Here is a 23,353-nt window from a genome sequence, read left to right on the forward strand (position 1 = left end):
CCGGACAGCTAGATTTTGACCACTGGAGCCTGCCCCTCTCGCCCCCGCTCCTGGGCAGCGCTACACCGGGAGAGCCCCTGCTGAAGCAATAGTGAGAACCAGGGTTCGACAAAGAGCACGGCTGACCGGAGGACGGTATTGAAAGTACCCCGTGGCCGGACCAGTTGGGACGGAGGTTGCTACCACCAGGGCTGATCTGCGCCACGTAAGGGGGTGCCACTGGGACCCCGTAATATCTCCTGTGAAGTGCCCGGTGGAGGACCCTCAGAAGCCCCCATTATTATGGGAAAGGACCGACCGATAAGGGGAGCCCAAACAAATAAGATTGTGCAGTACACGGTCCCGGCCTGGATCGGAGGATGGAGGCCCACCCGGATGCGGCCGCCCAGGACAAGGCCGATATTCTGGTGGCGATTCTTGACTCCAGGGTGGCGCTAGAGGGCAAAATGGACGGCATGGCCAAGGATATTAACCATTTACGCCTTGACCTCCGAAAAGTAGCGGACAGGGTCACCACCACGGAGGGGGATCTAACCGAATTGCAAACTGAGGTCCGGCAGCTGAAGGAGACAGTGGTGGCTCTCCAGGAACACACGGCCCGATTGGAAGATCGGGCTGAGGATGCAGAAGGCCGGTCCCTGAGGAACAATCTCCGCTTCCTGGGCTTTCCCGAATGCATGGAGAAGCCGGCGGCGAACCTCTTCCTTGACGAGTGGATTGGCAAGGCCTTTCCAAACCTGCAACTGTCCAAAATGTTTGCAATAGAGAGGGCCCATAGAATCCTGTGGCCGCCGCTAAAGCCGGGATCTCCACCTAGGGCCATAATAGCCCGGTTCTTCAACTTTAGAGACCGGGACGTGATCCTACAACATATCCGCAAGACCGGACCGCCCAGGTATGATAACCACGACATCCACATTTTTCCAGGCCGTACTAGAAAGGTACAAAACCTCCGGAATGATTTCCTGCAAGTTAAGTGACGAATGCGGAGCCACAATGTCAAATACAGTCTGCTCTTCCCAGCCCGGCTCTGAGTGCAACACAGCACTGGGACGCATTTTTTGGACCGCCCGACGGACGCGGAGGATTGGATGGACTCGTTGGGCCTGGGGGACCACGAACACACACAAGGCTGGCAGGAGCAAAGACGGCGGAATGGCAGACGGCGGAGCCAACGACGCGGTGAGGGAGGTCAACCCCTGGGAGGACGCGCCGTCACAGAGAATGGACGTGTCACGGTGGGCCCGGATGGTACCCTCCGGGCGGAACTGGAGGAAATCCCAACCCAGAACCAATTCTCCCCACTTTGTTTGGTGCAGGAAACGCAATCGGACTCGGGGGGTACCGCCGGCCTGGCTGCTGAACATCCACAGGTCACCTGACTGGTTAATCTGATGGTCCGTATCTGATGCAGGGGGGTCATGGACACTGTGAGTATTTTCTATGCCTTAACTTGGGGGGTCTGTAAAGCCTGATGGACCGTAAATGGGGCTGTTCCCCAGAGTACTAGGAGCAGCATGAAGAGGGGAGGGGGAGCTGAAGACCTGTTGATTACAGTGACTGTACTATTGTGCCAAGTTTCAACTTCAAGAGGCCGATTGTAGAGTGCCGCTGCGGCCGGCTAGGCCTCGGCCGGGCAGGGCTGCGCGGTACCAGTCAGTTGGCTGAAGGTTCAATTACGGGGTGAAGGGAGGGGTTTTCTTTTTTGTCTTTTTGAACTACTACGTACTCAAGTGCTCAGTTTAAAAAAGTTTGTTTCTATTTCCTAATTGTGACTTGAAAAGGGAGGGTCTGTGGGGGGGGGGGGGGGTGTCTTTGGGGCGGGGTTTGAGGTCTCCTGACCAGGTTCGGATTGGGAGATGCGGTACTACCGCCTGTGGGTGGGAAATGTTGGGGTTCCTTGTTTTGGTTCAACGGAGGATGCTGCCGGGTCATTTTACACTCTTGCTTTGCAATGTTTAAGTTGTCTGCTTTTTGGAGGGTCACGCCACGCTGTGGAGAAGGTTCCAATGGGTGCCAGGTGCGAGCTGTAGAAAAGTGCTAACTCATGATAGGTGATACATGTAAATACAAACTACTGACGTGGAATGTTAGGGGGCTCAATAATATGGTTAAGCGGATCAGAGTAGCCACCTATCTCCGGCGCTATGTGGTCACCTTCGCTTTCCTCCAGGAAACACACCTTTGGGGGGACTGCCTTAAGTATGTCCAGCGTAGATGGCGTGGACAGTTTTTTGCCACGTCTTACTCCAGGTGTGCCAGAGGGGCTTTAATTTGGGTGGCACCGGAGGTCCCCTTTAAAGCCACACACACAAAACTGGATCCGGAGGGCAGGTTTGTAATCGTGGTAGGTACTCTGGATGGGCGTAGTGTATGCTTGGTGAACATTTACGCGCCGAATTCGGACGATGGTGAGTTTTTGGGTCAAGTGCTGGGACAGTTAGATATAGACCCGGACACGGAGCTCCTGATGGCGGGGGATTTTAACTGTGCACTCGATGGGAGTTTAGATAGATGCCCCCCAAAGTTAGACGCCAAGCCTAAAATGAGAGATGCAATGGCCCAAATGCTCCAAAGTTATGACCTGATAGATGCTTGGAGGCACCGCAACCCTGCTCATCGGGTGTATTTGTGCTACACGCCGGCTGCTAACACGCACAGTAGACTGGATTACTTCTTTCTTCAGGGCATGGTAATGGACCCGGTAGAAGAGATCCACTATTTGGCGCACTACAGGGCTTTAAGTGGGATGAAAAAACTGGGGGGTCTCTCAAAGGGGCGTGGCCACTAATTAGGGGCGTGGCTTTTAAACACTTGCGCTAAAAATCTTTGTTTAGTATAGTTTGCCGCCCAACTTGTATTTTGCTGTTTCTGTCATTGCATCCAGGTATGTGATACAATAAGTAACATCATACCTACAACAAGTAAGGACTATTGGCTTTGTCAATGGTTATTAGTTGCATAAGATAAATAAGCTGCAACTATATCTTGTTACATATAATATTGAAAAAGCTTCCAATTAAAGCCCCGGTGACCCTACCACAATGTTGCTGCTCTTGCGTTTCAGAAAGAGAAGGGAAATCCAGAGAGAAAATGACTCTCTCTAAAGGATTTCCCTACCCCCAAAAAGCTCACCTGGCATGACATCATGCTGTAACTTCTCCATTAGTGAGAAGTGAGCAGTGTGGGCAGTGCACATCTATGTGCTTGCCTCGAAACGGGTCTCTATCTGGCTGTTTTGTGCCCTGGCACTCTTTTCCGGACTGCAGTGACAGTAAACTGCTGTCTCTGCAGTCTGGAAAAAAACGGACCGCCTGTGCCAGGGCTCAAAACAGAGCCCGATAGATAGAGACCCGTTTCGAGGCCTTTTTAAAAAAACTCCCGGTGCTCAGACCCCTAGAGACCCGTCCCACTTAAAGCCCTGGCGCACTACCTATCTGATCATTCTCCGCTCCTGCTCACATATTTGGTGGGTGGACCTTGGCCCAAGATCCCGCTCTGGAGACTCAACACGGATGCTTTCGGGGATCCCACTTATAAGGAGGCTATCTCGCAAGGGCTTAAGATGTATCTAGAAGTGAACTGGGGGTCAGCTAACATGAGGGTGACTGAATGGGACGCCATGAAAGTGGTCCTTCGTGGGACATGTATGTCCACGGAGGTAGGGGTAAAGTGGGTGCTGGAACGGGAACTCCGACATCACGATGACTGCTTGGCGGAGATGGAGAGGGACTGCCCCACAGACAAGGAGCAACGGCCCGAATGGACGGCCACGCGGAAACAGTTGGGGGACACCTGGGCCTCGCTTGGCAAATTTAATAGGACAGCCAGCAGGCGGAGATGGTACACGGAGGGCGACAAAGCTGGAAGACTATCAGCGCGTCTGATACGGGCAGAAACCCAACCTCACCCGATTTTGGCACTGCAGAATGAGTTGGGCCGGATGGTATATACCCAGCAGGCGATTAACGGGGTGTTCCGATCCCATTTATGCAAAATATACTCAGAATGGAAGCCTTTAACGGGCGCTGAGGACATAGAGGTGTACCTCGAGGGGATACAGCTGCCCGGGATTGAAGCGAATAGCCAGGAGGACCTGTGGGGGCCACTCCGAGAGGAGTAACTGCGTGCTGCAATAGCCCATCTGCAGACAGCAAAATCCCCGGGGATGGACAGATTAGCGGCCGAACTCTATAAAGAGTTCAAGGGGGTTCTGGACCCAAAACTCCGTGAGGTGGCAATGGAGGCCTATGACCGGGGATCGCTCCCGGACTCCATGCGGGCGGCGACGATCGTAATGATCCCCAAGCCGGGTAAGGATCCTCTCCTCCCCGGATCCTATAGACCAATATCCATGTTGAATGTGGACTTGAAGATCATCAGCCAGGTGCTGGCTTCCAGACTCCTCCCCTACCTTCGACGCCTTGTCCACGATGACCAGTCGGGGTTTATCCCGGGCCACAACACCTTACGGAATATCCATTGCCTGGCCCACGTCATGCGAACTTTAGCGGGACAGGCCAAGCAAAGCACGCTGGTCTTTCTGGATATCGAACAAGCGTTTGACTCGATTCGCTGGGCCTACCTCTGGAAGGTGCTTTTAAAACTGGGGCTGGGGAAGGATTTGTAAAATGGGTTCAGCTATTTTATACCAGACCTGTGCCAAAGTCCGCACGGGCCGATGTGTCTCGGATGAGATACCCATATCGAGGGGAACACGTCAGGGGTGCCCCCTCTCCCCCCTGCTCTTTGCCCTGGCAATGGAGCTGTTGGCATGCCATCTCCGCACGGTGCTGCAGGGCCGGGGTATCAGAGTAGGGGCAGTGGAGCATGTGGGGTCCCTATATGCGGAAGACGCCTTGGTCTATCTGAGTCAGCCGACGCAGTCACTGCCCATCTTGATGGCCGAGCTATCACACTTTGCGTCTGCTTCTGGCCTCGCAGTAAATAGGGCGAAATCCCAGCTCTATGCGATTGGAGAGCTTTCTGAATGGGAGGGGGTCCTGCGCCCGGAGATGGCGCTCCCCTGGGTAGACGACACACTTTGCTATTTGGGGTTCTGGATTGGTCGAAACCCGACCGATTTCTTCCACCACAACATGGGACGGATAATCCGGGGTCTGAAGGGAAGTATTGTCTTCTGGAACACCCTTAAGATCTCCCTGATGGGGAAGATTGCTCTAATCAAGATGGTGGTCCGCCCGCGCTGCCTGTACACGATGCAAGGGTCTTTTTATGAGTTGCCACATCAGATTTTTCGGGAACTGGATTCCCTCCTAGTCCTCCTGTTGTGGAACGGGAAGAGATGTAGGGTAAGTCTGGAGGTCCTGAAGCATAGGTGGGGCGCGGGAGGATTGGAAGTCCCCGATCTAGAGCTGTACTACTTCGCATCACATCTACAACATGCCATTGCATGGTTGGATACGGACCCCTCCTGGGAACGGTCATTGCTGGCAGGAGCCTATGGGAGTTGACAACTGGGAGCGCTGCTTTGGCAGGAGGGGGGGGCGGCGAGATCACATTCCCTCCCTGGTGCGGTTAGGGGCCACAATCTGGGATCGTGTGATGCGACGCCTCATCTGCAGCACGCCGTTCGCCCCTGACATGGATATGTGGCTGATGCCGCCCTTTGCCCAGATTGCACGGGTCATGTCCATAGACAAATGGGTGGAGGGTGGTTGCCTGATGTTAGCCGATCTGTATCCAAATGATAAATTCATCACTTACCTATCTGAGTCAGCCGACTCAGTCACTGCCCATCTTAATGGCCGAGCTATCACACTTTGCGGCTGCTTCTGGCCTCGCAGTAAATAGGGCGAAATCCCAGCTCTATGCGATTGGAGAGCAGTCTGAATGGGAGGGGGTCCAGCGCCCAGAGATGGGGCTCCCATGGGTAGACGACACACTTTGCTATTTGGGGTTCTGGATTGGTTGAAACCCGACTAATTTCTTCCACCACAACATGGGACGGATAATCCAGGGTCTGAAGGGAAGTATCGCCTTCTGGAACACCCTTAAGATCTCCCTGATGGGGAAGATTGCTCTAATCAAGGTGGTGGTCCTCCCGCGCTGCCTGTACACGATGCAGGGGTCTTTTTATGAGTTGCCGCATCAGATTTTTCGGGAACTGGATTCCCTCCTAGTCCTCCTGTTGTGGAACGGGAAGAGATGTAGGGTAAGTCTGGAGGTCCTGAAGCATAGGTGGGGCGCGGGAGGATTGGAAGTCCCCGATCTAGAGCTGTACTACTTTGCATCACATCTACAACATGCCATTGCATGGTTGGATACGGACCCCTCCTGGGAACGGTTATTGCTGGCAGGAGCCTATGGGAGTGGACAACTGGGAGTGCTGCTTTGGCAGGAGGGGGGATGGCGAGATCACATTCCCCCCCTGGTGCAATTAGGGGCCACAATCTGGGAGCGTGTGATGCGACGCCTCATCTGCAGCACTCCGTTCGCCCCTGACATGGATATGTGGCTGATGCCGCCCTTTGCCCGGATTGCACGGGTCATGTCCATAGACAAATGGGTGGAGGGTGGTTGCCTGATGTTAGCCGATCTGTATCCAAATGATAAATTCATCACTTACCAAGAGGCGATCACTACCTTCGAGCTTGATCCAGGGCAATTCCTTCATTACGCTAAATTAGCGGCGACTGCACGGCAGTTATGGCCCTTGTTTCCAGAGGCCCCGACGCACACCCATAGCTTAGTCTCTATGTTGGCAATGGCGGGGGTCCGGAAGTTCGTGACTCACCTCTACAGGGCTTTGCGTGAGGATAAAAGGTTACGGCCCTTGGCTAAGAAGACAAATGGCAGCGGGCGTGTCCGCAGGAAATCACCCCCCGTGAATGGGAAAATATTCATGAGAGTGTGCGGAAGGTGTTGGTGAGCATCCGCTTTAAACAAATTAAATATAATATTATACACATGACCTACCTCTCCCCTAAACGACTCCAGGTTATTGATAATACCAGAGATTCCCGATGGCCGAGATGCCGCAGTCCCATGGCGGATTTTGTCCATATGATGTGGACGTGCCCTATCCTCCAATCCTATTGGAAGTCGGTTCTGGAGGTCTTGGCGAAGGTATCGGGGTGGGTAATAGACCTAGACCTGCGCCCTTGCCTCTTGGGCTTAATCCCCAGAGACCCTAAACGTAAAGTGAGCAGACGGTTCCTCATACTAGGCCTGGTTTCAGCTCGACGTCGTATTGCAATCCACTGGCTGTCCCCGCACGGCCCGATGTTGCAGAAATGGAGGACAGATCTAAGGGAGTAGGCATTGGCGGAAGAGGCGCACATGAGGCATACAATGAGAGATGGGAAGCTACCTGAGGTCCTACAGGCTTGGGGAGTGATGTTTCAGGAATTGGTGGGACTAGACGCCCCATTGACACAAAACAGCTCAGACTCCACAAACACGGGACAGGGGGAGACCCAGACTCAGGGCGGCGTGACACACGGTGACCCACCATAGAGAAGTGGTGGCATAGACCCAATTCTTCATTCATACCTTTTCCTTTTTCCTAGACCCGGCAGCGGAGGGGGGGCGGGAGCTTAGGGAGGAGTTGGGGGTTGGGGGAGTGGGGGGGAATGAAGTGTACCTATGTTATCCAATATTGCTTTTAAGGACAAGGTAACTGGACAAGTGGCAGACAAAGCGCACTTTATTATCCTCGCCATTGTTAAGAGACTGAACAACTACTGGATTTGATATGTGGATTTTCATGCATAAGGCGAATATGATGTATGTTGTCGGATTCAATTGTATGCATATACGTGGTGCTGAATCGGTATAAGTATGTAACCTTGCTATGCAATTTTGTTTAATAAAAGTTTTTGAAAATCAAAAAAAAAAAGTTAGTTCTGTGAATCGGGCCCAGCGACAGGATTCATGATGATGATGATGAACCAGGACATGACCATATCAATTTCACTCAGGTATATACGAGGCCAAGACAGGACATTAAAGAAATTCCCCTTGAAACGACTTTTCAGATTATATTTGTGGATGACTCTTGTTTGAGAGACCATCGTGAAGCCCTTTAGCATTTTATCTACTGGTACTGTTTGTTAACGAGGAAAGTTTTATATTACTGTTTTTTTAATGGAAATTTTATATGTACTTTTATGGTGTTTCTATATCATGAATACCGAATAAAGGATTTTTGACTGGATTGACTGAGAGACCATCGTGAAGCACTAAAGGCTGACTATGCAGTATTTTGCATTTCTGATATTCTTGGAGCATCATACCTGCCAAATGTAACTTTTGCACAAGTGGCAGAGTTACTTGCACTTACAAGAGCTTATTCCCTTCCAGAAGATTTGAATATAACGATCTACATAGACAACCAATATGGTTTTGGAGTAATCCATGACTTAAGACTGTGGTGGTGACAAATGGGTTTTATGACATCCTCTTGAACTCCCATCAGGAACATTTCCTACAGAATTGTACTTTGGAAGCAACACAACAGGCAAAAGAAGCAGCAGTGGTCAAGTGTATTGCCTACAAGGCTAGAAAAGATATGGGCACACTTAAATATGTATTGGGTAGCAAGATACTGCGCACCTGAAAATATACATGTGAGATCAAATGAACAAATTGTAGTTCAAGAGACAGAACAAAACAAATCAAGGGAGGTTTCTGTTGAAAATGCTGTAAGTTGTTTTTTGTTAAATCGAATACAAACTTCCTTGAGTGAATTGAGGGGCCTCCAGTAGGAAGTTCCAAAGGATGAGTAAAGAAGGTGTGGAATTTTGAGTTGCAACAATAATTATCAAGATGCCTGAATCACTCCTGAGAATAAGTATATCATACCTGATTCTATGTTGAATTACATGGCCAGGTATTTACATAATCAGTCAGATGCAGAGAGGCACCATAACCCAACCATAACCCAAACATTCAATAAATATCAGTCAAATTCTAAATTCAGAAGTGTTGCTGAGGATTTGTGTCAGAGGTGTACAAGCTGTCAGAAAAATAATCAAGGGATGAGAGCCACAATTCTTATGAACCATACTGGCAAATCAATGTGCCCATTGACACGATGTCAACCAGATTTCATAGAAAGGCCGGTTTACAATGGCCTTAAGTGCATTCTTCTGATTGCCAGCTTCTTCTCTAAATTGGTAAAAGCCTATCTCTCCCGGAGATTTGTTATCATGACATTTGCCAAGCTTTGTTGGGGGAGTTAATACCGCGCTTTGGCCAGCCAGCTTCTATTGAGACGGTATAGTTGCTTCCATTTTAAAAATTGCATTTTGAAATTGATTTATACAGCTCTCCAAATCGATAAACGTTTCCAATGCAGTTAACTTCCTCAATCATCTAGAATTGTGGAGAGGATGAATGGGACCATCCAAAACAAGCTAGCCAAATTGTGTGCATCCACTAGTTAGAAATAAACAGATGCCCTTCCTCTTATCCTGAAGAGAATTAGAAGTACCCAAGATTAAAAATAACTGGTCTCCCACTCCATGAAGTGGTAATGGGTACAGCACTGAGATTGGCCTACATTTCTTCAGCTACACTTGTTTTAGTGGTTGACTACATTGTTCTAGATTGCTGCAAATGTCTGTATGATATGGTGAAATCTGTTTATTAATAGGTGAATTTGACAACAGCATGGACAAAAGAAACTCAATGACATGCCTTAACCTCAGTAGATTGTTTACTCATAAAGAAGCATGTCCACAAGTATTGTCTAGAAGAACACTAGAGAGGCCCATTCCAAGTCGTACTTGTGACTAACTCTTCTGTGAAGTGGGCTGGAATCCCACAGTGGATCAATGCCACTCACATAAAAAGAGTGAAGTGGCTGATGAAAAAGTGGTCATAGCAACCACTGCTGCTTCACAGAGTAAAGCTCAAATTCTCAGTATGATTCCACAGGAGGATAAAGAAATGTTTGAAAAAAATGAAGTTGCTGATGAAAGTGAAAATCCTGGTGAAGGCACTAGTAGCATTGGTCAATTTCAAATTGAGGGTCAGAGTGAAGAGCTGCTGCAAAGTCAGAAACGGAAGCAAGAAGAAATAGTCTCTGATACAATCAGAGTAAGTCTCCACTTGAAAATCCAAGTCTCAAGAACTCCCAGAGGGAGAAAGCAGTTCACGGTGAGACGCGTTGCTGTTGCTGATTAAAGCACAAGTCCATCAGCGAGAGAAGAAAATTCAGCAATAGTCACAAGTGAAGAATATGCAAGAGTTGAGATGGCAAAGGCAGTAAAGTGAACCTGAAAAGCAAACACTGGCAAAATGAAGAGTAAAGTAAATAAAAGAAGAGTCTGAAGCTATTGAAATCAACTCGGAGAACAGTAAGAGTTGGTCACCAGATGCTAAAAAACCAGTAAGAAAGAGAATTCCAAAATAGTAAGTGTGCTTCACCTGAATAAGCGTCTGCGTCTGAAGAAGAAGAAAAGTTGGATATAGAACTGCAGTGTAATAAACTGTTGCAAATTCATTTTTGAAAAAGAATGTAAAGAGGAAGATCCACTTTGAACTTTGAGAGAAAAGACTGACAGTTGTGAAATTAATAAGAACATTGTAAAGATTCCAGATGAAAAAAGAGAGTTTGAGAATATGAATGATGTGAACTTAACTAAAAGAGCGGATGTAAAAAAAAGTCCCTTTTGAAGTTTATTTTGATTCACAATTTTGATTATTACTTAAGAAAAAGAAAAAAAAAACATTTCTATTATTATTTTTAAAGAACATTTTCGTTGATGTTTGGAGTTCTAAGTTTCTTTTTGCTTTTGATCTCAATAGAAATGGCATTTAGCAAATGTTGCAAAATTATTGGCTTAATCTCCATAATAATGACGCTAATAGTTATAGTTGTTATACTGCTGTGCCTCCATTCTTGGTTGGGATATGTCTCCATAGACGTTAAATTAACTATAGTACATAATGATTTTGGATCCAATACATTGGTACATAAGGAAAGTTTAGTTAGTTGATTTAATGATAATGTTTATACTACAATTTTGGGTGAACATGTGGCTAATATGAGGGTTATGGATTATTTTGTGTGTACTTTTTTCCCTTCTTCTGCAGGTGAAGGAGAAATCTACCTACAACTTCCAATGTCTTATGGTTTCACTTGCAGTGTGGTTATTAGCATATTTATTAAATAAGAGTTTCTACTGTCTTATCTGTAAGGTTTCAACGTTTCGCTGGAAAACCTTCCTGTTTACGAAGATGCTGAAGACAGGTTAAAATATGATACATTACTGAATAGAGTTGCACAAATTAACAATAATATTAATACAACTAAAAGGGAATATGTGTGCAATTTAGGTAAAGAGTAGCATGAGTTTCCTAGGGAATATAACAACAGAAGAGTGAAAATTGCGAGAGATTGGAAAGATGAAAAGAAGACAAGAGAGTAGATTAAGAACGAGGAAGAATTTAGGTGTTCAAATATGCATCCGAGATTGATAATGAAGCATGAAAGGGTGGATTGTGTACGGTGGGTGCATTGTGAAACTACAGGAGTTAGCAAGTGAATATGTGGGTGAAATTGAGTGTGAGAGTTTATATTGTTAGTGGTAATTTTCTAGTTGGTGAAGAACCACCTTTTAAAGGGATTTATTATGTGTGTAGTAATACTTTTTTTCAATGCGCCTCATAATTCAGTGGGTTCTTGTTACCTTGCTTTAGTGTTTCCTAGAGTCTACCTTATGAATAGAATTAATGATGATGTTGGTTTAAAGCAAGTGAAATGTGGGTTTGGACAAATAGCATTAGCTATATTAGGAGCTATGATTCCATCTATAGGTGTGGCTATGAGTGATGTGAAAATTAGACAGTTGTCTATGCTTGACGACTTGCTTGGTTCTAATACTGCCAGTGTCTTAATGCAGATTAATTCTCAACTAATCCCAATGCAGCGATGATTATGCAAAACCACCTAGCACTTGAAATTCTTCTCTCGAAGGAAGGTAGTGTTGAAGGGTTTTGAATGTTAGGGAGTACTGCAACTTAATACCCGATAACAATAGGTTTATTAACGCGTATGTATCAAAATGTTGTACTGAAGTTCAAACCTTAGAGGAGCATAGCTGTGGGAAACAGTAGGTTCCTGGGTTAGTGAGATAGAAAAGGGGTTTAGTAAGTTTGGTGAATAGTTCAATAGTCTGGGAGGGGGTATGGTTAGGTTGTTTTTACCCATGTAATATTGTATTGATTTGCACAATTGTTTTATTTCTCTTATTCAAATTTTCTGAGTATTTATTTTCAAAATCTGGGTGTATGAAAGAAAAGAGGATTGTCAAAGATGAAAAGGGAATAATTTGAAATGCAGGATGCCAGAGATTGTGTTTAAAATCAACTGACATTAATGGAAGAATTGACCTGAAGAGCAGAAAGTGAGGCAGACTGTGTTCTAATTATGGACTAATAGGAATTAATTATGATTTTTTTTTGTGATTATATAAAATAATCAGAGGAGAGAAATTACTAGGGCGCTTTTGTACAACTATGTTTTTGTGCAGTATTACCAACATGCAGAATGTGGATTTATACATGATTACACATATATACACTGATATAGTACTATTATCTTTAAAACAAACTTCATATGATGTTTACAACTGTATTTTTCTGACCCTTCTTAACTAGGCCTCAATTTGGACCTAGCAGCCACTTGTTCAAAATGAATGTCTCCCTTGTCTTCCACCTGCACATTTCACAAGTTGTCATTTTTGTAATACACGGCCAAACAGAGTCATGTTTGTTTATTTCCATGGGTATTGTTCATACTGCTCCTGACTAATCTTCCCTCATTCTACAAAACTGTAACCTTACTTCACGGTCCTTCTGTTAAGTCACTGGACCCTACTCAGTCAATAATAGATTTCTGTTGTTCATGTATCTAGTTTGTTACAACACTTCAGGGTAGCATCAGCATAGAGTTGGCAGAATCATTGTTTATGTAGAGGGATAGCGCTTAGATACTAAGGAAATGTGACACATAATATAACTATGCATTGATTTTTTTAGAATATAACACATTTTGATCATACCACAATGAATCTTTGGTTTTATTGATTTCCTATTAAAAAATAGTGTATATAAATTCCTGATTTTGGGATGTGCCAGGAGACTTTCCTGAAGCCTTAGATGCTGTCAGGGATGCTGTTTGTTTAGCTTTTAATTCTGCTTCCCTCTTGGGGTTTAGTATATTTTAAATTCTGCTCTTCTCTGTTGTGCTCTATTTGCTGATAGACGTTATGTCAATTACTCTGTTTTGCCTTTTTAAATCTTTCTAATAATTCCTTTAAACGATTCCACTGATCTGTAACTCAGCTATTAAGTGGACAGGTTTGCCTAATTATTGTATTACTGATATTTTTGATGTTTTGGGAGGTGTCTTATCTCAGGGGCACATTGCCTCATTAAACTCAATTTTACACCATCTCTGATTCATCGAACTGTGGGAGTTCTGCTGAGGTAAACTTTTAGGGTGTCAGAATTGTGACAGCCCTTCTCATATGCACGCAAAGGCACAGTACCTGTCCATACACCCAGGTGATCCCTCTTTGCACTGACAAAGGCCATGAGCTGCTGGATTGTCTTTTAAAGGGACCAGTGTTTCTGTCTGCATCCCACAGTGAATGGCCAACGTCTGTGGACAGCTGGGTTGGGTGACAGATCGGCTGATAATATTAGTGTCCATGATTTATAGAACACTTTTAGTAAATTAATACATCAATTGTTGAAGGGACAACATTTAATGAACTGATTCTTAAGAACATTGAGTGACTCTATTTTTCATAATAAAAATACTATCTTAACCTTAGCCCCTCCATATACTCTTTCCAACCTCAAACATATTTTATATTTCCACATAATATAATGTACAACATTATGTACAATATCATAAATTACATCCACAATTAAAACATATGAACTTCACATGTATGAGGTAAAATATCTTTAACAACACACAATATGCAATGTGTGATAGTGTACATTGTGTTTGAACAATGTAATAATCTAAATAACAATTATCCACAAATGTTGAGTAATTGAGCCCTTAATTTGGTTATCTGGTTAACAAAATCATTTATTTGAAAACAATTTTATACAGTTTATACTGTGACAAACCTTACATTTGCTTTGTGAGTCTCTATAAATTATATAGAGAGTTCCAACCACTCAAGGCTAATTTGTTGTTAATTATGATATGGAATTAGGCTCTTGTCTTACACCTCCCAGCCCCATGCAAGGTCACGGTGGGCAGTTCAGTTTATCAATTTTGGCAGCATTACAGGTTTTCATGTCCACTATATAAGTATCCTTTTATCTACGTCTTCATAGAACAGTTATCCCTATAGAGCATTTAAGGGGATCTGTGTGGACACAAGTTGGGGCACATTGGGGCTCCAATCTGAAAGGCTTCTTGGGTCTAAGGCTTGGATTAAGAAGCCCATATGAGGACTTTTATATAGGATATTCCAGCTATGAATTGCACGCTAGAAGGAATCGTCACAGACTCAAGAAGCCTAATGACGGTTTTCATGACCATACAAAAGCTACCAAGATCCAACGTTCAGTACTTTTAGGATTTCACTTACTTGTAATGCTTGAGCAACTTAGATGCCCCCACTTTGTCTGGAATTATTCAAGAGTTGTGGTGAGGGTGTGGCATAGGGTGGATCTCGATGAGGTCTAGGGGGCCAAGAAGAGTGTGAGAGATACAGGGCTGGGCACATACCTTAAAATGCCTGAGCACCTTGGATGCCTCTTCTTGGTCAGGGATGCTGAGCCACATGTTGGGAAAGGACGTAGAATTGTAGCTGAGCCCCGCACACATCTGTAGCTGCACCGGTTCACAGGACACCTCTGGAGGCAGGGCGAGAGAGGCTCTTTGAGATACTGGGGTGTAGAGTAGAACATTTCAATCATAATGAATGGACAGCTGCTTGAATTGCGAGCTTTGAAAAATGAAGAAATAATAGGGAGCACGGAGATTCACAGCAGATAAACAAGTCACAGAGTGAAACCATCTGAAACACAGCAAGACTGTAAGAAGAGAAGCCTGGCAGGGGTAGAGAGAGAGATTGTGATAGATGAGTGTGAAGTAGAAAGTAGTGTTATGGAGATTAGATAATAGAAAGAAAAGTGGAGGTGGGCTTCCAGTTGAGAGAGAGAGAGAGGGAGAGTGAGAGAGAGAGAGAGAGAGAGAGAGAGAGAGGTAATAATAATAATCCACATTTGTAAAGCGCGAACCATCACCCGTTAGGGTCTCTAGGCGCTGGGGGCCGTCAGGAAGATTAAGCAGGCTATTGCCCAGAGTCACATGGTGCTGGGCTAATCTGCCACCACCCCCGGCGATCGAACCGTGATCCCCAGATTCCGGAGTCAGTCACCCTGGCCGCGGCGCCACACCTCTCCCCTATCTGAGGTAGAGATCATGCTTCATTAAAAGAATAAAGGAGAAACTATTAGTGCGAAATGGGGGAGAAAGCAAGACACACGGACAGACTGAGTTGGAGAGTGTCTGTGAGAGAGAGGATTGGAAAGAGATGAGAGGGATCGTGAAAGAGAGAAACAGATAGGCCGACAGAGGGAGAGAGAGCAACATCAGTTCTTCCTAATTCTCATGATTGCCTATTACAAAGTACTTGTTGGAGCTACCCTCAATCTACTCATGCCCAATATATCTGGACCTGCTCAATGTATTTCCTTCTCTGGTAGGAAGGACACGTTTATGCTCACTACCCACCCAACAGCATGTGTTCCCAAATCTAAAACAGAACTAAATGCTCTCATTAAACGGGCTCATCAATATACAGTCTCATAATAAACAAGACCTGTAAACAACAGACCTTCTAATAGAGTCTGATTGTGACCAACACCAGATATGAGTCCCATTCGATAACCACTTTCGATACTCTGATCCCTCCTGGATACAATATCATCCAGGAAAACAAAGAATGGGAAAGGAAGTGCTTATGTTTTGTCCCTGATCTTCATGAAAACCCTAGGCTTAAGAATGTCTCCTTCACAAGTATATTACACAATGTTATTTCAATCTGAATAGCTCATACCCGTTTTATATTATCCACCACCCCTACAATCCCCTGGAACAACACTTATTTCCATTAAATCACCAGCAAAAACATTGTCATGGGCAGACTTAACTTTTGCAGATGGTTCCCACTGGCACTCATTTTTGGGGACCGGCAATTATTTTTCTGCTATATTTACTGCAAGCAAGACAAGGAAAAGCACACCATGTAGAAAGACAAAGGAAGAGAAAGATGACAAGAAGTCAGAAATTGAGAAAGCAGGAACCTGCAAAAGTGAGATAAAGGGTCAAGGATGGTTTGATAGTGGATTAGAAAGGGCCTGTGCTGGATTAAAGACCACAGAGCCTCAGTATTTGGTGTGCAGACATTTGATTGTATTAGCCTCTGGCTCCTCACCAAAACTTTGGGCAACAGCCCTCTTTTCTTTACAAATTAATCACTGATCATGGTAGACTTTACGCTGTGGATAGGCTGCCTACTGAGTATACCATGCTCACAACTGAATGAGAACATGATTACTTGGGGCTTGTCTCAAATGCTGTATGTCCCATATATATTGGCAGGCCATAATATGTAGTCACGCTGAACACCGAGTATGAATTATTATCTGTGCTGCTACAGTGTTGGTGGGACCATTCTTTGATCAACCCTTCTTCACAAACTTCTAGTATCAGCCTCTCCCTTATGCCAAGTTAGAGGCAATTCCTGGTCAAATCAAATATCTGAATAATATCAAGAACATGAAACAATCTTTATAAATCAGTAAATGAGAAGCATCCCATTTGTTTGCATTTTAGACATTCTTTACCTCCTTCCAAAACAAGATACCAGCCACACTTGACAAGCTGGCACCACACCATCTTGAAAACAAATGTCTAATGTCAAATCACAAACAAGTGGTATAGAAGTGATGTAGCATTAATGAAAAGAAAATGCATAATTCTTGAGTCACTTGTATTCGTCTGAAATAGACAAACTTATCTAAAATACTCAGAGAAAGGGTTTCACAAGTCAGTAAATCAAGCAAAAACTCACCCAGCTTGCCAAGTGCATCAATAAGGTCCACAATCAGACAGGGGAGAGCTTCAGCATCTTCCAATAAATGTTTAACTCAGAAGTGCTGAAAAGGTCAACCTGGTCCATTCATCAACATTGTGAAAATCTGCTGGACCTCTTTGAGGCGAGGATCAAAAGAACACATGAATCCAGCTCCAACGACTCAATCCAGTAATCTTTTCAATGTCTTATTCCTCCCCCTCTCCCTGACCCCCTTCAACCCCTCGTCAGAAGAAATAGTAAAACAACTGTCCTTCAAACTCCAAGAAGAATGCTGCCCATCTGCATTGATGAAGAAAGCCATCCCACCCCTCACAGCTGACCAAACAATCCTAATGAACATCTCTTTCCTACATGGCACAGTGCCAGACCCCCAAAACACATAATATTAATACCACTTATCCTGAAGAAACTGATGAGAGACTCTCGTATGCTGCCCAGCTACAGACCAATCTCATACCTACCATACCCAAGCAAAATGTCGAAAAAAAACCTCACACTAACGATCACCAAATAAGGATTCTGATCTTTCCGAAGTACAAAATCATTGCTGGCTAATACATGGGACGATTTTCTTGTCACAGTTGACGAAGTCCAGAAAGCTTCTGTAATCTTCCTTGACACTCAGCTGCTTATGATGTGGTTGACCACACTAGCTTGCTGAGCAGGCTCAAGGACCAGATAAGGGATTCAGGAATGGCACCTGGAAGAATTTGTTCATTTGTGGAGAAGTGTGGCTCAATGATTAGAGCAGCAGACCCTGATGCAGAGGTCTAGCCCGGGACCAGAGTTCAATTCCCCGCCTCGGCGGGTCTTGGGCTCAAAAATTCCACAAACCTGATAATTCTCGCCTCGATGCCTATTCCAATCATGGAGTCCCACTCTGCAGCTCTGGGCAATAGCTTGCTTAATCTCCACAACGACCCCCACAACGCTAAGGATGCCTGGCCTCCACCTTGGGGGTGCCCAGGAGTGGACGCCTCACAGGGAAAAGCCAGGATGGGTTCCACAGCGGTATTTGTACAAGCGCCTTGAGACCCTTGCGGGTGAGTAGTGCGCAATACAAGTATCAATTTACATTTTTATCTCCATAAGTCTCAACAAATGCATATAGGCTCTTCAGTTTCGGCCTTCTTTAAAGTGCACTGTGGACTACTAGAGAGTTTGTCACTTTTCCACTTCACTTCAATATATACATGCTTCTCTTGGCTAAAGTATTAGACCATCATCAGATTGATGACATGCAGATACACACATCCACATCCACCTTGAGAAAAGCGTGTAGACTGTCTAGACTATGCCTACTTTTGGATGAAGGACAGCCACCTTTTTCTGAGAGAAGCAAAGACTGAGGCCCTATTTGAAGGAGGGGCTGGGTCACAGTCACCTCCATTCAAATTGCCTTCTAACCTGCTCTCTCCCCAACCCTTCCTTTAAGGTCAGAAATATGGGATGATCCTTGATTTCGATATGAACTGCACATCACACGTCAACGCTGTGGTGTAGAGAATCAAAATAAACTCCAGTCCAAATAGGGATTACCTATGTTCTACTTATGGGAAGGATGGATTCCTGTGACATCGTTTATATCAGCCTCCTATTAGCCTACTACTAAAAGTGAAAAACCAGGAAGCTAGAATGTGTCTACACTAACATGAATGTGATCACATTAAGCCAGTGCTAAAAGGGCTCTTTTGGGTCCCCACTAAACTCAGGATCAAGTTAAAACCCTTATGCATTAGGCACCATATTAGAGCAATGGTCCTAAATACCCATAAGATCTGCCATGCATTTGTGTTACAGCTGCTAATCTGTGCTAATCGACAGCACATCTGGTCAAACAAAGCCCATTTATGAAAAGATTATGGGTTCTCAAGGTCAAATATTATGGAACAGCCTGACATAGAAAGCAAAGAGAGAGAGAGAGATTAAAGAGAGAACAAAAGAAAAAAGAGTAAGAAAGATGGATAGAGAGGTACAGTGAAGGGGCAGAAAGAGAAAGAGTGCAAGAAGGATAGGGATCACTGACATAATATAGAATGACAAAATATAGACTTACCAAAATATAGTCACCAAAATATAGAATGCCAAAATATCGAATTCCTATCTACAAACAGGTAAGTACAAAAATATCGAATCCAAAATATAGTCTGTAAAAAATATAGTCAGTCAAAATATCGAATTTTTTTAAATGTCTTAAAAGTAATTTAAAATTAATGAAATAATAAATATAATTAACTAAAACATACTTAAAAATACTCAAATAACCTTAAAACTAAGATATAATTAATTTAAGTTATTAATAAAAAATGTACAATATTTTACTGTAGGATAGCAGGAGGGTAATATTTAATATTACCACTCCAGTGAGTGCAACAGTAGGGAAAGCGTTGGATAGCGTAGGGGTAAAAAATACTATTCCCACTCCAGTGAGTGCAACAGTAGGGAAAGCGTTGGATAGCGTAGGGGCAAAAAATACTATTCCCACTCCAGAGTGCAACAGTAGGGAAAGCGTTGGATAGCGTACGGGTAAAAATTACTATTCCCACTCCAGAGAGTGCAACAGTAAGGAAAGCGTTGGATAGCGTAGGGGTAAAAAATACTATTCCCACTCCAGTGAGTGCAACAGTAGGGAAAGCCTTGGATAGCGTAAGGGTAAAAAATACTATTCCCACTCCAGAGAGTGCAACAGTAGGGAAAGCGTTGGATAGCGGGAGGGTAAAAAATACTATTCCCACTCCAGTGAGTGCAACAGTAGGGAAAGCGTTGGACAGCGTAGGGGTAAAAAATACTATTCCCACTCCAGAGAGTGCAACATTAGGGAAAGCTTTGGATAGTGTAGGGGTAAAAAATACTATTCCCACTCCAGAGAGTGCAACAGTAGGGAAAGCGTTGGATAGCGGGAGTGTGAAAATTACTATTCCCACTCCAGATAGTGCAACAGCAGGGAAAGCTTTGGATAGCGTAGGGGTAAAAAATACTATTCCCACTCCAGAGAGTGCAACAGTAGGGAAAGCGTTGGATAGCGGGAGGTTGAAAATTACTATTCCCACTCCAGTGAGTTTAACAGTAGGGAAAGTAATGATTTAATATATTATTAAAAATAAATGAAATATCAATACCAATAAAACATTAATTGAAATTAATAACCAATTTAATATTATGTAATAATTAATTAGAAATACAACTACATATTAGTTATTAAAAATTAATAACCTATTCATAATTATTTAACAACTAATTAATTTTCAATAACAAAAACTAATTATTAATAAAAATTTATACCAATTAAAAATTAACAGTAAATTAATTATCAATACACAAAAAGTATTTTTAATATGTTATTAATTACAATTACATTACTTCTCACCCTATTCCCCTATAAACCCACATCCCATTACAGAAAATACATTAATACAATTATCATAATTATCAAATATTTAATTAATACAAAATATTTACCAATTAATAAAAATTAATTGCCAATTAATAGAAATTAATTACCAATTAAAAATTAATTAATAATAAATTTAAAATCAATACCAATAAATGAAAAAAAATATTTACCTAATTACAATTAAATTACTTCCCACCCTATTCCCCTATAAACCCACAACCCGCTACAGAAAATAAATTTAGAAAATGAACATAATTAACAATTAATCAATTAATACAAATTAATTGGCAATTAATACAAATTAATTACCAATTAAAAAATAACAATAAATTCAAAATGAATACCAATAAATAAATACAAATATTTAATTAATTACAATTAAATTACTTCCCACCCTATTCCCCTATAAACCCACAACCCGCTACAGAATTAAATTACGCAAAAATTAAATAACATTAAATTCATTACTTAAAGTACATTAAACATACATTACAAAAATTAATATACACTTTTCACACATATACTAACATACAAAACACTTTAAAAAAATTGATATTATTAAAAAATCGATATATTTAATGCCTATATTGTATACTTCGATATTTTGACTTCTATATTTTGAAAATCAATATTACTTACCTTAAATTCGATATTTTTAACCACTATATTGTGTCCATTCGATATTTTGTCCATTCTATATTTTTACTTCGATATTATGTCCATTCTATATTTTGGAATCAATATTATGACTGTTTACCATTTCAGAGTCAGGGAAAAGACATCGAGAGAGAGCTAGACATCAAGAGATACGCTTAGGAATGGCTTTACTGGTGATTGGTTAAGAGAGAAGGGTGCAGGCTGTAGAATGGAGTTTGAGGTGATAAGAGACCACATACCAAATACTGGGTACGAACTGTTGGAGCAGTTATGCTCATCACTGCCATCGGGGCAGTCGTTCCAGCCATCACACACCCACTGCATGGACAAGCACTCACTGTTTCCGCAGGAAAATTCAGAGGGGCCACAGGTGTCTAAAGAGAAGGAGAAATCACATTAATGCCACCTGGAAAGGGCCCAAGAGGAAGACACTGCACAGTTACTTGGATGAAGAGTGCAGGGGGTGACAAGCCTTGGTGTGAACATTGACTATATCCGTAATTGATGAGGTGTGGCTCATGGTCTGGAGCACACTAGATGCCAGCTCAGGACAATGTCTAAGAGACAGACCTGTCATGAGGCTGACTCTGCTCAGGCCCACTAGGCACTAGGCATAGCTCAGATTGCTCAATGGACCAGTCAACCTCTGAAGATACCATCTCCCAACATTGGGTCCACAAAAAGAGCCATGCCTCTCCCAGGACCTTCCTCATATCCCAGACTAAAGCTTGCTACCTGCATGAAAGCTTCCATGGGATAAGGCTTTCAGTACTCACGGTCAGTCATGTTTCGGGCATTGTATGTAGCCATGAATCCCTCATCTGAGACTCCTTCGTCAGCTACAAACAGGACGGTCATGAAGTGCTGTGAGGAGGTGAGAGGGGGTGGTAGGTCAGAACCACAGAACCTGCCAGGAGAAAGGGAGAGAGATGAAAAGTGAGGAGAGAAGAGAGAACAAGAGAGGAGGTTAGTATTTGAGCAGTGTAGTTTTGATTCCCATTCTGAGATACTGTAGGAGTTCATCACAATCATGCGTAGTCAGCACTAGAATATATTCTGTGTGATTAATGTTACGAGAGAAAATGGAGTACTGCATATTTAAATTACTCCACGTGAAGATTAATGAGACTTATAATTGTGTGAATAGAATGTGACTAATAAAGGTCTATGTGACATTTACATATTAATGTGACAGGAGGAGTTCACGTTTAAAATGTGTCCCATTGTGAGGTTAATAAAATAGAATGTATGTATGTAGACTAATGTTTAAACATTTTTACGTGTAACAAGAATTATTTTCATGCAGGTACAGTTGGAATGACACCTTCGTAATTCCTTACAATTTATTCACATATTAAGGAACTGCATTTATTATTTGCGTAGAAATTTACACTTATTCTGTAACCTTGCGCACTACAAATTTGACATGGGAGTGGGCCTGGAGAAAACGTTCAGTTCAAGCTCACGTTTAAAATCTAACACGTAATTCGTATTTAATCTTCAACATAAAATGCATTTACTTGTATTTTGATTCTACTGCAGGTGTGGACAAAGCTTCATTAGTTAGCATAGAAGGGTTTTGTTTACATTAGATAGCAAGGTATGAGAAGATGAAGTTTGGCAAGGAGAAACACAGTAGCGAGCAAGGAGATGAGTTATCATGAAGGAGGAAAAGAAAGACCAAGGACAAATGAAGTAGCAACTTATCGATGTGGGAAAGGTGGTGCAAGTATCCACTTGTGCAGGAATAAGTATAAGTACTAGAGAAAGTCACATGAGATTGTCTACCTTAAATTGATATTTTATGCGGTAACTTAATGAGGGACAGCAAGACATTTTAGGACTACACGGGGAGCAGATCAATGCGTCTGCTTGAGTGGCTTTATGCTACGTGGCTCATGGCTGGAGTGCCTTCTACTGAAGACTCTGGCAGCTGACACCTTTCTAATTTCACCTTCATTCAATGCTTCTTAGTTTAGGGTTGTCCCTTTAAGGCAGTGTAGGGAGAGATACCTTGCTCATGCTTACTTTTGAGAATCATTTTATGCTGTTTAATACGCAATTATTTTTCCTGATTATTTCCCATGCCATTATAAAGTTAGTTGCCTGATTTGTGCTGTGTAGGGTGAATCTCTTTAGGAGATATAGACTCATATTCTTTGTTCTGTATTTCTGTACGATAACGTTGACGCTGGTC

General features: G+C 43.2%; 1 protein-coding gene across 2 annotated transcripts in view; it reads right to left on the minus strand.

The window, feature by feature from the left end:
- Positions 1 to 23,353, minus strand: part of MFRP (membrane frizzled-related protein) — a 227,923-nt gene that overhangs the window by 43,584 nt on the left and 160,986 nt on the right. For both annotated transcript variants that reach the window (XM_086958775.1, XM_086958774.1), the window contains exons 10-12: positions 21,933 to 22,063; positions 21,396 to 21,530; positions 14,729 to 14,856 (exon numbers count right to left, since the gene is read on the minus strand). In XM_086958775.1, coding sequence (XP_086814901.1) covers positions 14,729 to 14,856; positions 21,396 to 21,530; positions 21,933 to 22,063 — 394 coding nt within the window. The remainder of the gene's footprint in view (positions 1 to 14,728; positions 14,857 to 21,395; positions 21,531 to 21,932; positions 22,064 to 23,353) is intronic.

The sequence above is a fragment of the Lissotriton vulgaris genome, chromosome 2_1 (assembly GCF_964263255.1).
Source record: "Lissotriton vulgaris chromosome 2_1, aLisVul1.2, whole genome shotgun sequence".
Taxonomy (NCBI): Eukaryota; Metazoa; Chordata; class Amphibia; order Caudata; family Salamandridae; genus Lissotriton; species Lissotriton vulgaris.